Source organism: Microcaecilia unicolor, chromosome 6 (assembly GCF_901765095.1).
Source record: "Microcaecilia unicolor chromosome 6, aMicUni1.1, whole genome shotgun sequence".
NCBI lineage: Eukaryota > Metazoa > Chordata > Amphibia > Gymnophiona > Siphonopidae > Microcaecilia > Microcaecilia unicolor.
Window position 1 is genome coordinate 68569882 of NC_044036.1, and position 22583 is coordinate 68592464.

Consider the following 22583-nt stretch of genomic DNA (forward strand, 5'->3'; position numbering starts at 1 on the left):
ACATATAAAGTATCGCATACAATGTAAAATGAGTTTATCTTGTTGGGCAGACTGGATGGACCGTACAAGTCTTTGTCTGCCGTCATTTACTATGTTACTGTAGTTTGAATGGATGAATAATCTGTCCTTTCTGCCATTTGATGGCTGCATAGAGATATTGCTGTCACCTTCGGGTGGGGAAAATCACTCTCCATTATTTTTCTGAGGAAGACCAGTGCATTAGGGTGACCTGTTCTGTTGTGTGTTGATACCAAAGGCAGCTGATCCCGAGGCAGCATGCAGTGGAGCAGGTCATGCATTTTTTGTGAGACCTTTATAAAATCATTTGTGGTTGTCTTTTTTTCATCTGTAGAGCTTGCCTGTCTAACCTTATTCATATGTCAAGGTACGGAACAGTGTGGTTTGTATCTATGTGGTTGATTTTGCGTTTACTCATTTTTAGTCTACTCTATTTTAGGATGGGTGGGAGGGAATTCTTTGATAGCATGAAATCTGACATGGCAAATCCCCAGTTATAATCACAACTTCTAGACATTTGAAGCAAAATCTAATTTCAATTAGAAGTTGTAACATTTTGTACTATTGTCATGTTTATTGCAGTACAAACTGTAATAGACTAGACCAATTAAATGTAGAAGGCATCTTCATGCTGCATCTTGTGTTAATAATCCTGTATTGACTCCTGTCAAATGAAGTGAAGATCCACTAGTCACTCCACTTTCTCTCTGTCCCCTGTTGTAGCACAAGTGCTAGATCAATTGGTAATAAAACACCAACAGATTGTGTTTTGGTTAATGGTAGTCCTTCAGGATTAGTGTTTTTAACTGAAATATGGTTTCACGTTGTAGAGGATCCACTTTATTAGATCTGTCCCCCTGGTTATATAGTGATTTCTGTGAAGACAAGCAGGACACAATCTTACATTTAGGCAATTTCATCCAGCGGTACCTGGCACAGAGAACTTCCCAGCCTTTGGAAGATTGCACTTCCAGAAGCCTTTGGAATACTGCAGTACAAATGTGTGTGCACCTTCCTGCTTCTGCCCTGGACCAGACATTCTCGCTTTATCCGCAGAGCAGTGAGGACATGCTGTTCCTGTTCTCTTCACTGCTCATGTCTCATTCAGCTTTTTGGTTTTGTCACCATTGAGTTGTTCTGATTTCACTTCAGCTGTTTTCCCCGACATGTCCCTTAAAATTCCCAGTGGTTTTAAGAAGTGCTCCTGGTGTGCCAGGACTGTCACTTCACACTCACAATCGGTGCCTGTTGTTTCTGGGGCCTTGACCACTATATGTCTTTTTGTAATCTCTGTTTCTAGTTGTCAAAAAAACATTAGGAGTCAAAAGGAGCAGCGCAAAAATATTCTTGGCGCCAAGAAGTCCAGTCCATTGAATTTGGCTTTGGATGCATCTGTCTCCATGGCTCCCCCAGAGCTGTGGCGGACACTGGTTACATATTGGCATCCAGTTGGTCTTTGCCTGCCTTGAGATTGAGCATCAGTGGTGCCCATTGGGACCGAGCTGTCTTGAATCCCAACCCAAGGACACACAAGGGTTTGATGTCGTCCTCGTCAAACTGAGGGACACTGATGCTGTGTGTTGGACCAAGAAAGCAGGATTTTGTCCCATCCTAGACCTAAGGGCCCTGAACAAATATATCTGGCAGAAGAAAAGTTCAGGATGGTTTTCCTAGGCACTTTAATCCCCGTGATTCAAGCAGATGATTTGCAATGCTCAAAGCAGATGATTTGCAATGCTCTCTGGACTTAAAGAAGGTTGCTTATACCCACATCCAGATACACCCGAGTCACGGGAGAGATCTCATATTTTAAATAGGGAAAGACCACGACCAGTATTGCTTCCTGTCCTTTGGGCTAGTCTTTGCTCCAGGGTCTTCACAAAGTGTCTTGCAGTAGTCAGTGTCGCTTTACAGATTGGGGGTATGTGTGCTTCAATTGGCTGGTAAAGAGCACATCAAAGAAAGGACTATTCGGGTACTGGAGCTACTAGGGTTTATCAATTACCCAAAGTCCCATGTGCTCCCTGTTCAAAGATTGGAGTTCATAGGAGCCCTGCTAGGTATGATGCAGACCTGAGCCCTCCTTCCAGACCAGCGTGTGGATGCCCTAGTCCACGTTGCACTCCAGAGAGAGTAGGTCATGGCTCAGTAGATGTTGAAATTGTTAGGCCACATGGCCTCCACCATCCACATGATGCCTATTGCATGTTTCCATTTGAGATTGGCCCAGTGGACTCTAGCTTCTGAATGGTCACAATTCATTGGGAACCTGGCAGATGTTGTCATCACTCCTGTGCTGCAAGCATCCCTGTTGTGATAGACAGTTCAGCCCAATTTGACAGTGGGTCCTCATTGCAAATTCTTCCTCTCCACAAGATGGTGACAACGGATGCATCCAACTTGGGCTGGGGAGGATTGGGATCAGCGGTCCTCCTAGAAGACTCAGTTGCACATAAACCTCCTGGAGCTACAGGGCAGTATGAAACACTAAATGTGGTCAGATCAGCTGTTGCCAATGTTCCTTCTAAGCTGTATGGGAGTTCTCTAATCGCATTGCTGCCAGTGGGGGGTGGTGCTTCAATATTGGGTTTTCAGTTGCTAAGGATAGGTAGGTCCTCTGGAATCCTGCAGAACTTGCCTTCCCTTGCTACGGAAAATGTGATATTAGCACTCCCACTGGCAGAAATGTAGATGAAGGACTCCTGTACACCTTAGAGGGAACACTGGCTGATGCACAAAATTATTCTCATCTAAACAATCAGGTCGCAGTGTACTACATAAAGCAGGGAGGCACAAGGTTGTACCTTCTGTATTAGAAAGTAGTTGGGATGTGGACCTGGGCATCCGAGTACAGCATGGTACTCACAGCCACTTCCAACAGACGGTAACCTCTCCACTGAGGATCAAATGCCAAGCAAAGAAGGGTGGAGCAAAAAAAAACTCACTCAGATGGTGTTCACAACAAGGTCTTTATTCAAATCGATAAAATGAGCGACCCGACACGAGTTGTGTTTCAGACTTACCGGCCTGCGTCAGGGGTCTAGGAATTTGTAAGACATATTTTCCTAGAATGATTAGATTGCAGCCAATCTCATATGGTGTGTGAGATCTGCTTTGTCTATGTCTGTGTTCTTTCCTGGTTTTCTTCTTATCTCTCCCAGCGTACCTTTAGTGTATACTCTAGTGGATCCTCTTCTTCTTCTATCCCACTGTCAGTTGGTGTACCTCAGGGATCTGTCCTGGGACCTCTTCTCTTCTCCATCTATACTTCTTCCCTTGGTACTCTGATCTCATGCCATGGTTTTCAGTATCATCTTTACGCTGATGACTCCCAGATCTACCAGAAATCTCAGCCGAAATCCAGGCCAAAGTATCAGCCTGCCTGTCTGACATTGCTGCCTGGATGTCTCAGCGCCATCTGAAACTAAACATGACCAAGACTGAGCTTCTTATCTTTCCCCCTAAACCAACCTCTCCTCCTCCCCCATTCTCTATTTCTGTGGATAACACTCAAATCCTTCCTGTCTCATCAGCTCTAACTAACCTTGGGGTCATCTTCGACTCCCTCCCTCTCCTTCTCTGCACATATTCAACAGACTGCTAAAACCTGTCGTTTCTTTTTCTATAATATCAGCAAAATTCGCCCTTTCCTTTCTGAGCACACTACCAGAACCCTCATCCATGCTCTTATCACCTCTTGCTTAGAATATTGCAACTTGCTTCTCACAGGTCTCCCACTTAGCCATCTCTCTCCTCTTCAATCTGTTCAAAATTCTGCTGCATGACTAATATTCCGCCAGGGTCGTTATGCTCATATTAGCCCTCCCCTCAAGTCACTTCACTGGCTTCCTATCCTTTTCCGCATACAGTTCAAACTCCTCTTATTGACCTATAAGTGCATTCACTCTGCAGCTCCTCAGTACTTCTCCACTCTCATCGCTCCCTGCATTCATCCCCGGGAACTCCGTTCACTGGGTAAATCTCTCTTATCTGCACCCTTCTCCTCCACTGCTAACTCCAGACTCCGTTCCTTTTATCTTGCTGCACCATATGCCTGGAATTAGACTTCCTGAGCCGGTACGTCAAGCTCCATCTCTGACCGTCTTCAAATCTAAGCTAAAAGCCCACCTTTTTGATGCTGCTTTTAACTCCTAACACTTGTTCAGAACCCTTATGTTATCATCCTCACTTTAATATTCCCTTATCTCTTGTTTGTCCTGTTTGTCTGTCCTAATTAGATTGTAAGCTCTGTTGAGCAGGGACTGTCTCTTCATGTTCAAGTGTACAGCGTTGCTATAGAAATGATAAGTAGTAGTAGTAGTGTCAACTGAACTCCCTGTAATCAGGCAAAGCAGAATGCATGGGGGTGGGGTAGTAGCAGGAAGTACCTCCAGCAGCCTGCTGGGGTCCAAACAGAGTCTCTTGGGACAGATAGTCCAGGAGCTAGTCTCATCAGACTATCTGTTCCAAGAGGCTCTGTTCTGACCCCAGCAGGCTGCTGGAGGGTACTTCCTTCATGTTCCTTGGACATGTGTTGTATCTCTTAACTTTTGTAATTCATGAAAGCCACATTGTATCTGCATTTGTGGGAAAATGTGGGGTAGAAATGAACCGTCAATAAATAAATAAATAGACAAAGAAGCAAGTAGATCTTACACACCATTTGAGATTGACTGCAATCTAATCATTCTAGGATTAGATTTAAGCTCAGCTGTGTCTTTTTTTTGTTGTTGTTGTTGTTGTTTAATTTTGCATGGTCCATGCTTCCTCCTTATTTCATTTAATAATTCTGAATTATTCCATACAAACATGACTTGAGTTGTCATTTAATACTACATTTCCCTGAGGTTAAAGAAATAAAATCAAAGAAAATGTTAGAATAGTCTTTCACTTTTCAAGCAGCTTCTGTCTGGAATGATCTTCCATATATCATCAGGTCACAATCAGATTATCTCTTTAAAAAAATAAAGAATTGAAAGCTCATCTGTTTGGTAAATTAATACTTGAATCTTAATTTTGTAATTGCTTACTGTGATATATTTCTATGATTTTATATTCTAGATATCTAGTTACATTCTTTTGTAATCCTCATTGGACCCTTGGGTAATTTTGTAGAATATAATTTGTATTTGTAACTGGGGGTATCTAGGGTTCAAATTCTATAGTTGTCCCTTGTCACCTTTGGTAAAAGCACATCATTCTCTGTTGTCTCAGATACAAGTTGAGGGTGTCTTTTACAAAGGGTCAGAAGCGTTTTTAGATGCCCTAGAATTTAGCGTGTGCTAAAAACCCTAGTGCATCTTTGTAAAAGGGGCCCTTAGATTGAAAGACCTCTGGAGACAAAAGAAATACTGCACTTGGGTGTAATTTGCCTTGAGCTATCAATTAGAAGGAATGAGCTAAATCCAAAATTTAGAAAACAAATTCTGTATGGGTAAATCTTTCAAAGCTTGGTTATAAAATTCAATGGACTTTAACAAACTAAAATATGTCATATACTGTTTGTTAAATTGATAGAGGAATCTAGCTAGTTTTTTTTTTTTTTTAATTCATTGTATTTTTTTTCCTTATTCTTTGTATTTTAATATCTTTGGCTGGGAGAGGGGAATGCACTATGCTTTTCTTTTTGTTGTGGCCATGATCTTTGTAATCTCTTTTGCTGAGCTCATTCTTCAGTTTTTCCAGTATTTATGCATATATCATGTACAGTTTTATGGTAGAAATAAGCGTTCTGAGTATTGTTGGATTAATAGCTTAGCGGGGAAAAATATTCAAAAGCTCAAGTAGTTAGTGTCTTCAGAAATAAATACAAATGATTAAGTGATTTAGGATTAGAGCTTTCTGTTTTAGGTAGTAGAATTCCTTCCTTTCTGATATAGATTATATGCCTGCCGTTAAAGGTGTTCAAAATATTCTTAAATTGCTAAAAGTCCAGCCAATCCAGTTCAAGTGAGCCTTCCCCCTAACCACCATTCTCCCCTTTGCATGGGCCAAGGTGGCTGTGCTTTGGAAAGTCTGCAAACTAGTAGGGCAGACGGTGCCATCTATTAATTCACCTTTCTCGTTCTGAGAGACACTGGGCTAGTATGCTACCAAAATGGAATCTTGGATTCTTTGAGGCTCAGCCACCAGAGTTTTTATTGATAATTAGGCCAAAAGGAAAGGATTTCAAATTTTGAGTCAGCAACAGTTTGATCAAGCTTGTCCATAATGAGATTGGAATTGTATTGGGGGTTTTTAGGGGGGAGGGGAGAACTAGGTAGGTGCTAAGTAAAAATAGTAGTGTCAGTAAGTAGAGGGCGTAACTTGGGCACAGCATTTCAAAATGAGTTTAAGTCCCATTACACAAGCTTTTGCTTAATAGTGCCCTATAAAATCTACCAAAGATACGAAAAGCAATTGAGTGGTGAAATAAGATTCCCAGAGGACTGAAACCAATTCAGCTCCCAATTTAAGCACTCCAAATATTGAAGTATAGATCTCCACAAGTGTTTAATTTTGTTACAGGTCCAAAAAATGTGACCCAGAATATTGCGAACAGTATGACATTTAAGGCATAAAGGGAAGCTATCTTGGTGAACCCTACAAGTCTGTGTTTGAGAAAAATATGACCTAATAATGACCCAGAATAGACACGCCTTCAGTTCTGCACTATGTATTATCATGGGTATCCTCCCTATCAAACGTTTGACATTTAACGAAGTTACCAATGTTTGCAAAGTCTAGACCTTCATCTATCCAATATCTCAGCATAGTAAAGAGCAGCAACAACCATGTTTAGAGCCAGACGAAGCTGAGATATAGATGGTCCATAGGGACTATTTGTGGTTTAAAAGAAAAAATTGTCCAGTTCAGTCCCAAACCTAGTGGAAATACCTGTTCAGTTCACGATATAGAAGTAGTGTATTAATTGAAAATAAGCAAACTGATCCCCTTGCCAAACTTGAACCTTCTGTTGTAATTCTGTAAAGACATTTATCTAGGGAACGAATGTTTCCTAGGTGAATGTCTTTACAGAATGTTTCACCAATACAATGCCTGATTTAGCCCATCTAATAAATACAGCACTGTCCAAGCTAGATGGGGAAATCAGTATTGCCCCCAGATTGAAATTAAATCATCACAGTTGGGATTCTGGTGCCACTTTGGCACCAGAAATCTCCAAAGCTCACGTAAGGGCTTCACCAAGATACTACATTTTAAATATGAGTGCATGTTCCTGCACGTACATGAAACAAGTAATTGAAATGCCAGGGGAAAAAGTAGATCTTTTCAAAAACCAGGAGAGTAAAATCAGTAGTACCCGGTATCCAATTCTGAAGATGATGTAGCAGAGAAGCCTGATTGTATTTCTTCATATCTACCATCACATGCCGCCCCCCCCCCTTCTATTTTTTCCAGTTGCCATGCAGATAATTCCTCCAAATTCTATTGCGCTTGTGCAATTGAATTGAATAACGAGCCAATTAGCACCAATAATTGGGCCCTAACAATAAATTGACAGTGCTAATTGGTATTAATTTAAATGTGCATGCAGTTCCAAAAAGGGGGGGAGTGGACGTGGATCAGGGGTGTTCCTGCAATTTAATGTGTGATGATATAGAATAGGGAGGTTCCGCGCCTAACTTTTTCCAGCCTTTATTGTTAGGTACATTGAGCTCAAGCTGTCTTGGGATAATGTGGGATACAAATATCATAAATAATTTAGTGGTAAGGGTTTATACCTGGGTTCAGATGATGTATATGCTTGTGCCTAAAAGTAGTTGCAGATCCCAGTACTAAGTTCTATTCTATAATCAGTGCCTAACTTGAGCGCTGTTTATAGAATAGTGCTAAGCGCATATTTCTTTTTCAGCATCATTTATAGAATTTGGTTCTATATGTTTGTAATTTAGGCCTTTTCCCTCCCCAGCAGAATTTTAGAATCTCCCTCTGTAAAAGTCTCAAATCGCAACCAAGCAAGCGAAATAGGTAAAACTATTTGTGGACAAGGTTTGGGGAGTTAGAAACTATTGTGCATAGATTATAAAATGTTAATTTATATGCATATTGAAATAATCTAGGCATGGACACGTACAGCTGTTTGAGAGCAGGTGTAAGTATCCATATGTGCAATGTAGGCCTGATTCCTGCAGCTTAGATTAGTATTTTATAAAGACACATAGGTGCCTATCAGGCTCATTTTCAAAGCACTTAGCCTTCCAAAGTTCCATAGGTTTCTATGGAACTTTGGAAGGCTAAGTGCTTTGAAAATATAATTATATATGTCTTTATAAGAGTCCTTTTAAACTAGGTGTCCCCTTATAAAATTACCCTCGTATTTATTTGAAAAGGCACTCAGTATACAAAGACATAAACAAGGTAAATGGATTTTAGATGAAATGTGATAAATTCATAGTAAAATAAAAATCCTAAAGAATTCCTAAGCTGTTTAGTTGGTTTTCTACCTCTTTGGCACACTAACCAAGACCAACACAGGGTCAAACAAATGCAAAGAGGAGTGTCCTAAACGACAAGGTCCCTCATTACTGCTCCGGACTTGGGTCACATAACAGGCCAGCATCAGATGTCTTCCTGGATTGAGGAGAGGGTCTCCTGTACATGTAACCTCCAACCCTTCTCATAGGGAACTTTGCTGAAACTCAAGCAGGATCGGGGAACCATGATCTTAATCGTGCCTTACTAGCCAATGCAAATATGGTACCCTCTGCTTCTGAAGTTGTACTCCAAAGAACCATGGAGATTGGATTGTGTTGTGACCCTAATCACCCAGAATAAGGGATCTGTTCTGCATCCCAACCTCCAGTCCCTGGCCTTCATGACTTGGATGTTGAGAGCGTAGAATTTGCTTCCTTTCAAGTTCTTGAGGGTGTTTCCAGGGTTGTGCTGACTTCCAGGAAAGATTTCACTAAGAGGTATGTTACTTTTAAAGGAAGGAGGTTTGACGTTTGGTGTGAGAGGAAGGCCTTACACAAAACTGGCTTGAATACTTAATACACCTCCAAGACTGGTCTAAAAAACAGCCTTTAGTTGTTCGCTTGATGAGAGGTTTGCTGTTGAGAAAGCCTCCAACTGTATCATGGGACCTTCAGTATCATCTTCAATCAGCTGATGAAAGCTCCCTTTGAGCCACTTGACTTCTGTTAGCTGAAGTACCGGACCTAGAAGGTCTTGTTTTTGGGGCAGTCACTTCAGGCCCTAGTAGTGGATCCACCTTATACAAGGCTTCATCATAATAGAGTAGTTCTCCTCACGCACACTAGTTCTCATGCATACTAACTTCCTTCCTAAGGTGATGTCGGAGTTCCATCGTAGTCAGTTGTCCTGCCAACAGTTTCCCCAAAGCTTCATGTCTATCCTGGCAAAAAAGCACACTGCACACCTTGGACTGCAAATGAGCCTTAGCCTTCTGTCTGGCGCAGACTAAAGCTCATAGATATCCACCCAACTTTTTTGTTTCTTTGGACTCAAACAGGATGGGAGCAGCCATCAGCAAATGCCCTTTATTATTTTGGCTGGTGGACTGCATCTCTTTCGCTTATGCCCAGGCTGGACTGATTCTTGAGAGCTATGGCCATGTCGGTAGCCCAGTTGAGGTCAGCCTCTGTTGAAGAGATTTGCAGAGCTGCAATGTGGTCTTGAGTGCACATATTCACATCTCACTACTTTCTTGAGCAGCACAACAGACACGACAGCTGGTTTGATCAGACAGTTCTGCAGAATCAACTCCACCCTCCTAGGCCCATTTTCCTTCTGTTCCAGGCTGCACCAACACAACAAGACTGGTATATAAGTTTAGGTTGATTGGTTTCTGGTTGGCCTTGCTGTTGCAAGTCCCTATTCTCCTTTATTTGTTGTTTTTGGTGAGCTTGTAGCTAAGGATTCCCATATGTGGGAACACACTGTCTTGCTTGTCCTCTGGGAAAGCAAAGCTACTCTCCTGTACTCATCTGCCTCCATTGTATGCCAATCTGTGCATATGTATCTCATGCAAATTCATTGTGGATATCTTGAAAACCAGACTGGCTTGGTGTGTCCCGAGGACTGAGTTGGGACTGCCTGCTCTAACTTACTAAATTGGGCAGATACTTGAACAGAAGGGAGCTCATACATAAGTGTATAGTTCTAACACCTTAGCAGCAAAATTTAGAGCAAAAGCCCAGTCTTCTTTTGAAAAATGCAAGTTATGTCACGCTTATCTCCTTATGTTTAAGGCCTTCACAACTTGAAATAGCTCTGTAGAGCAGGGATCCTCAAATCCAGTTCTTGTGGTCCACAACACAGCCTGGTTTTCAGAATTTCCAAATGATTATGTATATTTTATTTGCATGCGGTGGAAATAGTGAATACAAATAGATCTCATACATATTCATTATGGAAATCCTGAAAACCAGGCTCGGTTGTGGACCTTGAGAACTGGATTTGAGGACCCCTGCGCTAGAGAATAATTTTGCTGATACAATTTTTTTAACTTAATTGTAGTATCATAAGAATGCTCAGTAGTAAGTGTTGCAATCTTCCTTCTGAGACTTTAATCACTACTTCTCCGAGTGGTGTGTTTTATCATTTAAGTTGTCTAAGCTCTGGAGTAGACCGTGGACAAATGTTTTAGCAGTTTCAGCATAGGATATCTCAGTAGAGCTAACTTGCTAATAACACAAGAGTTCCTGTTCCACATAGACAAGGGATTCTCAGCCCACTTCTCGGAACACTTCAAGTCTGTCAGAGTTTCAGGATACCCACAGTGAATATGCACTGCCTCCACTGTATGCAATCTACCGCTTGCATATTCATCGTGGATATCATGAGTGGAGGAATGGCCTAGTGGTTAGGGACTTTGGTCCTGAGGAACTGAGTTCGATTCCCACTTCAGGCACAGGCAGCTCCTTGTGACTCTGGGCAAGTCACTTAACCCTCCATTGCCCCAGGTACAAAAAAGTACCTGTACACAATATGTAAGACACATTGAGCCTGCCATGAGTGGGAAAGCGCGGGGTACAAATGTAACATAAATAAATAAATGAAAACCAGTGTCTTGGTGTGTCCCGAGGACTGGATTGAGAACCCCTGTCATAGATTGTAGGTGTTTGCCTTTTAATACTGGGGAAAGGTTGACCAATTTTGAAAATTTGTCTGGAATTAGCAGGTGATCTGGCCAGTAAGTAAAGTGGAAGTGAGAAACCTTATGCTGCAAGGGTGAACCCACCCAGCAAGGACCACCAAATACTAGGACACATTACTCAGTACAACATTTAATGAAGCAACACCCAGACAATAAACTTAAGTCCAAATAAATGTCCTTAATCATGGCTAAGAGGCTTAATTATGTGGTTAAAACTGAGTATGGGTATGGTATCCACAAAAGCAGCTGAGGCAAACTGGTTCATGGAATATAAATGGACATCAAGATTACCCACCACCAAATTTTAAGAATGTAGAGCTAATTTGGCCAAAATCTCTGCTAAACTATTTGTTACATTTATATCCCTATATGCATGGGAACATCAAAGCATTTCAGTGATAGTCTAACACCCGCATCCTGTTAGCCTATCACTGAAATGTTTTGATGTTCCCATGCATATCTCCTATCCACCCCCACCCTGTTAGACTGTCACTGAAATGCTTTGTTGTTTCACTTATATATACTGTCATCTACCACATTTGCTTATTTCTGATCTGATGAAGAAGAGCAAACTTCGAAAGCTCATCAAGAAATGTATTAAGTTATGTCCAATAAAAAGGTATCATCTTATTTATTTTGTTTTATTTCTATTGATTACCTTTAAAAGTGGACTAAAACGGCTGCCACACCTCTCTACTCAAGATTAAACAATGTAACCAAGTTCTATAAAATAACCATCTGTTAGCACAGATATCTAAAGTGCCTTCTTCCCTTGCCCAAAGCAATAGAATGTTGGTTGTCTGATACCCACTAAAGTTATTGAATTATGCAAAACGTCCTCACCATCATCCTTCTGTCCTCTCTAGGCTAATGATGACAAGCAAAGCCTGGAGGGCTTGCTTTTGATTCATTGCCACTGTGTTCCGGCTCTTGAAAATGGCAGTTTATAGAAGCCTAGTCTAGTTAAGCCTAAATTCTAAATAACCTCAAATATGGCATATGTGTTCTTGATTTATCCTGGGTCTGGAGCCAGTGGGTGTAGTACATCGTTTTCTTGCTGCTGAACTGGTAACCTGCACATTTTTATTTATTTTTTTATGGTTCAGTAGACATTGTGAAATAATGGTTCAGGAAAAAATAAAGATTTGATGTGTTTTGTTTTTTTGTTTGGCTCCCTGGCTTTGTCTGCTGACTCAAATGAAGTTTGTCTGGCATAGCTTGTGATAAATAAGCTGCAACATTTTTGTGTAGCTGTTTTAATTTGTTTGTTTCCCCCCCCCCCCCCAGCATAAAAATATATAGAATCCAACTTAATCTGACCAATGAGCATCCAATTTAAAGAGTAAACAATTCTGTTTTTCAGTTTATGCCATGTATAATGTTTGCCGTTTGCTTTTAAATTAGGCATACAAGGAACAAATAAAAAAGGAGAGCATACCGACTGCTACAAGCATTTTGAATAATCCAATTATAAAGGCACGTTATGAGCGGTATCGTAAGGTAAGATGAACTGCAAGTAAATTATAGTAGCATCTGATAACCTGAGTCAGTTTACCCAAATTACCTTTGGTCTTTGGAGAGAAAATGGTGACAAGCTCTCATTGTTTGAGGCCAGCATAAATAAGGCAGAACACAAATATAGCTGAATTGATCTTATTTCTTCTCTGGGAGGAGTTTTTAAAATATTGTCATTGAATTAGGAACAAAAAGTACAACATGTGAGTGTAAGAACCTTGTATATAAATATATATACATTAATTGTATATGTACATATATTTAAAAATTTCTCTCTAAATTAAGATGTAAAATGTTACTTGTTGTTATGTTGTGAGCTCTTGATGGTATCTGTATCAAAAATCAATAAAAGCAATTAAACTTAAGATGTACTGAGCAAACACTGTACTTTCCTATTGTTCATGCCAGGCCACATGAGTAAGTTATGTCCCCTTGCCAGCAGGAAAAAAGCACAGAGCTGACTTCACTCCTTTTATAGGAGGCTGGTTCTGCATAGAGAGAGGCATAACCAGCAGCAAGGAGATTATGGTGATGCCATAAATATATAAATATATTTATATATAAATATAAATGATAAATATATACAGTGTGGGGGGGGGGGGGGGCAGAGAAGGCATACTTGGATCTATGTGGTGGTGGGGGGCAATGGAGAGGGCATGTTGGGTCTGTGTATGTATTGGGGGGCAGCAGAGAAGGCATACTGGGTCTGTGTGCGTGGAGGGAGCAACGGAGAGGGTATGCTGGGTCTGTGTGGTAGTTGTGGATGAGGCAGGGAGAAGGTGTGTGTTGGAGGAGAAAGACCTTTTGGCGGTGTGTATGGCCTTGTCTTATACAAGGGTCACACCGATTTTGGCCATTTTTAGTCCCAAAATTGTCCTCTATTTATACACGAGTATATACTTGAGTATATATGGTAAATATCTCTTACAGTAATTAAAATAGATACAGATATGACTGATCAACTGTACGTAGTGCATGGATACATTGAATATCATTTATTTTAAGCTGTAGAAAAATAGGTTATGTAAGTAGCCAGGAAAACCCTCCACTAAATTCCAGTGCTCACCTTGGAGCATCAGAGCAGGGGTGTCAAATTAATTTCAGTGTCGAGTTAGATTGTTTAAAAAAATACAAATTTTGGGGAATTGAGGAAGAAGGGATCTGAGGTAGGGGAGCAGAGGGATATGCAGTGAAGGGGGAGCAGATACACAAAGGAAGGGGAGAATGGGGAATTGGTGAGCAGAGGTAAAGAAAATGAGGGGAGGAGAAAAAGGGTCTGGGATCAGGTGGAACAATTCACTTGCAGTCACTCCCTCCATCCTGATACTTCTGATCTTCTTGTTCTCCTTCATCTTCCCTCATTCATCCTACAGTTTCTCTGATCCTCTTCCTCAATATTGCCTCCTGTCTTGCTCTCATTCACTCTTGCTTTTTTTTTCCTTCCACCATCCTGTTGCACCACCTCTTATTTCCTTGTACGTTCCATACATCCACTTTTAGGATAACTCTGTTGCTCCTATCTGCTCTTTACCAAAAAGACAAAGGTGATGCAGTGTCTTGGCCTCTGTTGCCCAGCACTGGTATTGCTGTTTGAACTATGCAGCACTCAAGCAATTCAATGTGTGACACAATGGGCCTAAGCAGGAGAGGATGAGAATGCATCTCTGGCCCAAAGCATTGCACTGGTACTATCCTATCAAGCTGTGATGGGTGGAGGAAGAAAAGAAAGACAGGTGCTGCTTCTGCCTCGGCTAATGAATTGCCCCCAGTTTCCGATGCACTACCACAGTCCTGTTCCCTTTCTTCCAAAGCAGCATCTCAAGCATATCGTGGTTAAAGCCATCAGATGTTCTCTTTCTGTTGTCCTTTCTACTGCCATGACCAGGGCCACACACACACAAAAAAAAACAGTTGCTACATCTTTAGAAGGCTTTTAGCCATCACTGACCACCAGTGAAAGTAGGGAAGTAAAAGAAAACAGCCCCAGACTACTGCATGAAGGGGCTGTAAATAGCCATGGGTCATATATTTGACACTTGAGTTAGTGGAAGGGGGACATTATTGAACTCCAGACAATCAACCTGGTGGATCATGTTGAAGATATCTTCTGTAATGTCCATTTTCTCTAGAATGGTTCATTTAAAGAATTTTCTTTAAGGCAGTGCATTCCAAACTGTAATCCAGTATCACCCTATTTTAATGCTTTAAAATTAATTTGTCACCAGATAATGGTGAAAATAAAATAGCAGACCTTTAATCTCCCCCCCCTTCCCCTCATCCACCTAGTCTTCTCTCGCGTATCCAAAACAGGTGGCCACAGTAGCAACAGTCAACATGGGGACCTGTTTCACTGTGTATTCACAGACCTCCAGAGGCATGGGTTTCTAGTTTAATGGGAATTTCATGTGGGGGAAAGGGGAGGGCCTGGAAATGTTCACCGACTTAGATACCATGCAGACTGCCACTGCAGAACCTGGTCAGAGTGGCGGGAGGAGGAGTGGCTTTTCTTCTGTGACCTCATTTCTGATCCTAATGGGACAAGTTGACAGTGCCTTTTTGGAGGTACTACTCAAAGCATATTTTCAGTGGCATGAGATGTTTCATTTTGAATATTTTGTGGTATTTTGGGACGGGCAGAAGAATAAGTGACAGGACTAAATTTTGGAACAATTTTTAGGATAAAATGTTTTAGTATTGCAGAATGTTTATAATCGCATTTCTTTTTTTCAGGGCGAAAATCCTTTTGCAGATGCACCTCAGGAGCAGCAGGAAGAACACACTGGAGGTGGTGAAGACGAGGGTGGTGAAGAGGGTGGGGAAGAGGGTGGGGAAGGGGAAGGGGAAGGGGAAGATGTTGAAAACGGAGATGATGAAGGGGAAGGTGTTGAATATGAAGGACAAGGTGTTGAAGATGGAGATGATGGAGAAGGTGAAGAAGCAGCAGATCCAAATGACTATTCTGTGGAACCTACTGAAGAATGAATGCAAGATATTTTCAGACAACATTGGAAAAGTTGGTAATTACCTTGTCTTGTGGCTTTGTGCACAGAGTCTAAAAACCTTTTAACAACTCAATGCATTGTGCATTCATTCTCTCCTTGTATCTCTTCACCCAGCATGTGTTCTGTGGCCAGAACTTGTTTATATAATTTTGTAAATGTCTTACATTTATTTTGGAAATTGGTAAATTTTAGTTAAGTTTTTATATTGGGCAAGATTGAATGAGAGAATAAAAATGTGTTCATTGTATTTTAGGTATGCTTTCTAGTATATTGGTGTTCACAATGGATGGATATATTACTATATCGTTCAATCATTTTTTTTTTTCTTTGAGTCCGTAAGATTTTATCTGTGTTGTGAATGACTATTTTTTGAATGCATTTCACATAAGGAAACAATTTTAAGCAGTTTTTGGAGGCAAAACTATGGAAATGGGCACTCAATTGCCTGCTCAGTGTGTGAGTAAAAGTACACGCATAAGTCTTGTGTGCATACTTTAACCCACAGTCTTTAGAAACATTCTTGGGGACAGGGTTTTCATTTACTTGCATACTTTTGATTTTCAAATACCAAATACTACCCACATTTTAGCAGGTGTTAATGTGTGCAGCAAGTATTGCTGGGATAATTTTCAAAGTGCAGGTATGTGCGTACGTTCACTTTGAAAAGTGGTGTAAGGTCCATAAGTTAAAACTTCAAACTTTACACTCTGAAAATGACACAGTATATCGCAGTACAAATTTTATAAAAGGCTAGTGATTTGTGACAGATGTATTGGTTTGTATCGATAAAACTTTTTAGAAAACTCTTCTTGTTCACTCTACCATGCTCAATATTTCCAGGATGTTGGAGTAATAAATTTCAAAATACCAATCTGTTGTGTGGTGTTTGTTCTTTTTGGTTAGTTGTAGTTATCCAGTCAGTTTATAAGAAGTACCATAGGGGTTCTTGGACTTGCACATATTGCAGGCTTGCTCCTCCAATAAGCCATAGAGAAAATATTTTTCTCCAAGGACAAGCAGGCCTATTTATTCTCATAAGTGAGTAATGTGGTGCCACATTGCCCGGTCAGAGCTTTGTGGAACACAAGCCACACTGCACCACGCATGTGCAAGTGCCTTCCCGCCCACCGTGAGGGTTCAGTTACCGCAATTTCTCTACCATAGTGAGGAGAAGCTACATCTGTAGTTTCTCTTCACTCCTGATTTGGAAGAGCTGCTTTTTTATTGCCTTTTTTGGCGATTTTTCACTGTTCCTTGTTCAGGCTTTGTCCCCTTCTACCTGTATATATTTAGTTCTTTTTGTTCCCGGTTCAGTTGGACAATCTCTGGCAAAGACAACCATTCTTGGTGCCTTCAGTGCTTAGGACCCAACCATAGCCCTGTCAACTGTGTCCTTTTGTCTTCGATTGAAGAAGAGGACTCGGAAGTCCAGAGAGTCTAAATGCAAGAAGATTTTTGGAGGTAGGTCAGAGTCCTCGACATCAGCATTGAGGTTGGCGGAATCGAAGACTGCATCAGGAGCGGTCCGTATGGACACTGGAAGCAGTAGTGTGTCTGGTGGTTCTCCACCAGTCCCAATGTTGGCTGTTGGACAGGGCCCCTGGGACCGGCCAGTGTCGGACCTGACCCTGAGGCGACAGGATTCGATGACGTCCTCGTCTGCACTGAAGAGTCTCAACACTGAGCTCCGGCGAAAGGCTGAGAAGCATTAGCATCTGTCATCCTTGACACACAGTGCCGGGAGTTCAGGGCATCGAGGGATTCGGCACCCAAGAAGTGTCTGCACCAGGAGGATCTCTCCCCCTTTATTCAGGAGGTACTGATGCGTCTGTCTCCAAGCAGCCAGGACCTGAATCCCATCTCAGTTCCATCAGTTATGCAGCCTGTCTTGGAGCTGGCATCCCAGTCTTTCCCCGTGTCAGCTCTCAATGAGGGTCTATGGGCCTTGCTCCCTGAGCTGCTGGATGGCATTTTGCAACAGTGTACATTGGTATTGGGGGTACTTGCGCCTGTCCTACCACCTGTTGCGGCCCCGCTTGGCCCTCAGCCTGCAATGCGGCCGCAGTGTTGACTGCCACCCATGCCAGTATCCCCTCTATGTCGGTAGAGGAAGCTTTGCTGGAGCCGAGGAGGGAGCCAGTTCCTCAACGCCCCTCTCGGTACATGGTTCCTCAAAGTCAAGGCAGGCTCGGTTTCGGTGTTCCCATGAGGAGTTTGTCTGATACCAATAAGGAACGCTCATGGGAGTCAGAGGAGGATCCAAGGAGAAAGGGAAGCATACACAGAAACACGTCAAGCCGTAGCCCACCACACACAAAGAAGATGAGGGGCTGTAATATAACTGTCGGCAGCAAACAGGGAAGGGGAAAGTCTGTAAAATGGAGTTTGGAGCCTAACACACACACCCAGCACAGAAAGGGACAGTGCTCTGTAATACAGGAGGTAGTACAACAAAAAGAATAAAAACAGTCAGCTGCCAGAGGCAGACAATATACTGTAGTCAAAGGGTTAACTAGGCTCTGAACACACAGCTGCCAGGGGCAGGAACACCGCAGACAAGAGTTAACGTAAACACAAGGAAGAACAAACAACAACCCCAGGGAGAGAAACAAAGGGTCCCGAGGCTGCTAAAAGAGTAGAGCAGAATACAACCACAGCACAAAGGGAACTCCGAAGGAAGGGGAAGCTAAACAAACAAACAGGAACGGGACGAGGTTGGAACTCACCACACAACACTACGGTCAAACAAGGAATCCCAGGTGCAGAGTAGAGAGAGGTAATTAGACACACACTAAGAGAAGCAGACAGACAGAGCAACAGAAAACTACAAGCAAAAAAAGGAGTAACAAACTCCATAATAGCACAGAGCTAACAACTCAGAGCGCAGGTAAGGCTTCAGCAAGATAGGGAAAATGCCAAACGCAGGGGTTGTAGGGAAAAGTAAGCTTAAGTAGATCAGACTGACATCAGCTCAGCCCCTGACGGACCAATCAGGAGTGATTCCAAGCATTCCCCTGTCTGACTAGCAGAATTCTAACAGAATCATAACATCTATTCATTTTCATTTGGAAGTGGAAGACAAGCCCAAGGTTAAGATGCTTGAGGTCCTGGACTGCGAGTCTCCTAGGGAGGCTGTGACTGAGCATCTCCGTGAGGTGCTCAAGGAAGTCCTTGATAGGAACTGGGAGTCCCCTCTGTCAGTCTTGTCCTGCCCTAGAAGATCGACACAATGTATCAGATCCACAGCACACCTGGTTTTGGTAGGCCCCAGTTGCCTCACAATTCCGTGGTGCTTGAGTCTGCTCTCAAGAGAGCCAGGAGTTCTAGAGACTATGCCTCGGCGCCCCCAGGCAGAGAAGCTAGGACCTTGGATATTTGGTAGGAAAATGTTCCAGGCCTCAATGCTTGTATCCAGTATACAATCTTACCAGCTCTTTACAAGCATGTACTTGGTGGGACTCATTGCTCAAGTTGGTGGACTCTCTCCCACTGGAGCAGGCCGAGTCGGTTCGACAGTTGGCCATGCATCAGAATGTGTCGTAAGTTCTTGGCCAGGAGCGCCTATGACACTCTTGATATGACATCCAAGATTTCTGCTCAAAGTATGGCGGATGCCCCATGCTGGGTGGATAACCATTTTTGGAGAGAAGGTTGAGGATGTCGCTGACCAAATCAAAAAACACAGCAATACCATTTCTTCTCTTCCCCACCGGGCGCCTTCTACATCCGCCTCCTCATCTAGGAGGTCTTTTGGCAAGTCTAGGAGTGGTGCTTACTACCCACAGAGACATACGTACGCCACCACTTCTCACAACCTGCTCAGGTTCAGCCCCAGTGTACTGGTTCTCGTCAACAGTATGTGCCTAAGGCCCCTGCTGCTTTCCCAGTTGAAGGAAGAGACGAGCTTTTGACTGCCTCTAGCAGAGTATAGCTGCTGTAAAAGTGTACATCCTGGGGGAGTCACAGACCAAGAAAGGGATCTAGGTGTCGTCATTGATAATACGCTGAAACCTTCTCAGTGTGCTGCAGCGGCTAATAAAGCAAATAGAATATTAGGTGATATTAGGAAAGGAATGGAAAACAAAAATGAGGATGTTATAATGCCTTTGTATCGCTCCATGGTGTGACCAAACCTCGAATATTGTGTTCAGTTCTTATCACCACATCTCAAAAAAGATATAGTGGAATTAGAAAAGGTGCAGAAAAGGGCGACAAAATGATAAAAGGAGATGGGACGACTTCCCTATGAGGAAAGGCTAAAGCATCTAGGGCTCTTCAGCTTGGAGAAAAGACGGCTGAGGGGAGATATGATAGAGGTCTATAAAATAATGAGTGGAGTAGAATATGTAGACGTGAAGTGTCTGTTTACTCTTTCCAAAAATACTAGGTCTAGGAGGCATGCAATGAAACTACAAAGTAGTAAATTTAAAACAAATCAGAGAAACTTTTTCTTCACTCAACGTGTAATTAAACTCTGGAATTTGTTGCCAGAGAATGTGGTAAAGGCGGTTAGCTTAGCAGGGTTTTTAAAAATGTTTGGACGGCTTCCTAAAGGAAAAGTCCATAGACCATTATTAAAATGACTTGGGGAAAATCCAGTGCTTATTTTTGGGATAAGCAACATAAAATATTTTGTACTTTTTTGGGATCTTGCCAGGTATTTGTGACCTGGATTGGCCACTGTTGGGAACTGGATGCTGGACTTGAATGACCTTTGGTCTGTCCCAGTATGGCAATACTTATGTAACCTCTGACTAGTGGGTTCTTCAAATAGTCCGACTTGGATATGCCTTCATTTGGCTTCAAAAACCTCCAAATTGCCCACCGAGAGCTCATTACTTCAGCTCTCAGCATGAGCAGGTACTTGCAGAGGAACTCTCGGCCCTTCTGAAGCGGTCGAGTCCGTTCCAGCAGGGGAGGAAGGGCAGGGATTTTATTCTAGGTACTTCCCTCATGCAAAAGAAGACGGGGGTGCGTCTCATCCTAGCCCTGAGGGCCCTGAACAAATTTCTGGTCAAAGAAAAGTTCAGGATGGTTTCCATAGGCACTCTTGTACCCATGATTCAGGAAAACAATTGGCTATGCTCTCTGGACTTGAAGGATGCATACACTCGCATCCCGATACTTTCAGCCCACTGTAAGTATCTCTAATTTTGACTGGGAACGCATCACTACCAGTACCACAAGTTGCCCTTTGGCTTCGCATGAGCTTCCAGGGTCTTCACCAAATGTCAAGCGGTAGTTGCAGCGTTGCTACGCAGACTGGGAGTCCATGTGTTCCCTTCACCTTGATGATTGGTTGAAGAGCATATTGAAGTACGGTGCTCAGGAGTCTGAGGATGACTATTCGGGTGCTGGAGCTACAGGTTTCATTATGAACTACGCCAAGGCCTGTCTTCATCCTGCTGAACAATTTGAATTCATTGGAGCCTTGGTCGGTACACAGCAGGTTTGAGCTTTTGTCCCAGGACTGAGAGCAGACACTCTAGTCACTCTGGCTTCTCAGGTTCGAACCTCACAGCAGGTCACGGTTCGGCAGATGTTGAGGTTGTTGTGCCACATGGCTTCCACAGTTTGTGACACCTACGACACACCTTCACTTGAGATCTGCACAATGGACCTTAGCCTCCCAGTGGTGTCAAGCCACCTGAAATCTGGCAGATGTCATGCATGTCTCGAGAGCTTTTCCACTCTCTGCCCTGGTGGACCATTTGATCCAATTTGACTCAGACTACCATTCCAAATACCTGACCCTCGGAAGGTACTGATTACGGATGCATCACTTCTAGGTTGTGGGGCTCATGTAGATGGACTTCACACTTAGGGAGCCTGGTCCCTTCAGGAAACAGGTTTTCAGATTAATCTTCTGGAGCTCCAGGCGATCTGGAACGCTCTAGACGCTTTCAGAGATCAGTTGTCCAACCAGATTGTGCTCATTCAAACAGACAGCCAGTTTGCAATGTAGTACACCAACAAGCAGGGGGGGCACTGGATCATGCTGTCTGTATCAGGAGGCCGTGCAGATGTGGCGGTGGGCTCGCCTGCACAGCATGTTCTTTGGGCCACTTATCTGGTGCGCAAAAATAGTCTGGCCAACAGGCTGAGCAGGGTTATGCAACCACACAAGTGGTCACTCAACATGGGAGTTGCCTGTGATACCTTTCGAGTGTGGGGCACCCCCTCAGTGGATCTCTTCGCCACTCAACTGAATTACAAATTCCCTCAGTTTCTGTTCCAGACTTCAGGCTCATGACAGACTAATGTCAGATGCCTTCCTTCTCAGTTGGGTGACAGGTCTTCTGTATGCATATCCTTCCATTCCTCTTAGCTGAAACTTGAGCAAGTCCACAGGAACATGATCTTGATTGCACCTTTCTGGTCTCGGCATATCTGGTTCCCTCTTCTTCTGGAGTTATCTTATGAAGAACCGTGGAGATTGGAATGTTTTCAGACTTTCATAACGCAGAACAAAGGATCTTTTCTGCATTCCAACCTTCAGTCTCTGGCCTTCACGGCCTGGATGTTGAGAGCTTAGAATTTGCTTCTTTGGGTCTGCCAAAGGGTGTCTCCTAGGTCTCGGCTTCCAGGAAAGATTCCACTAAGAGGTGTTAGTCTTTCAAAAGGAGGTTTGCTGTCTGGTGTGAGGGCAGGGCCCTAGATCCTTTTTCCTGCTCTACACAGACCTTGCTTGAATACCTTCTACACTTCTCTGATTCTGGTCTCAAGACCAACTCCATAAGCGCAGTTAGAGCTTATCAGCGTGTAGAGGGTAAGCCCATCTCTGGATATCCTCTAGTTCGCTTCATGTGAGGTTTGCTTTTATTAAAGCCCCCTCTCAAACCTCCACCTGTGTTATGGGACCTCAATGTTATTCAGCTGATGAAAGTTCCTTTTGAGCCTCTGAGTTCCTGCCATCTGAAGTACTT

General features: G+C 42.8%; 1 protein-coding gene across 1 annotated transcript in view; it reads left to right on the plus strand.

Moving 5' to 3' along the window:
- Nucleotides 1-16528, plus strand: part of LOC115471752 (DBIRD complex subunit ZNF326-like) — a 90566-nt gene extending 74038 nt beyond the window's left edge. Inside the window, exons 9-11 of the mRNA XM_030205567.1 lie at nt 12545-12640; nt 15386-15458; nt 15495-16528. Of these exons, the coding sequence (XP_030061427.1) occupies nt 12545-12640; nt 15386-15458; nt 15495-15637 (312 nt within the window). The 3' untranslated portion in view covers nt 15638-16528. The remainder of the gene's footprint in view (nt 1-12544; nt 12641-15385; nt 15459-15494) is intronic.
- Nucleotides 16529-22583: the final 6055 nt, after the last annotated feature.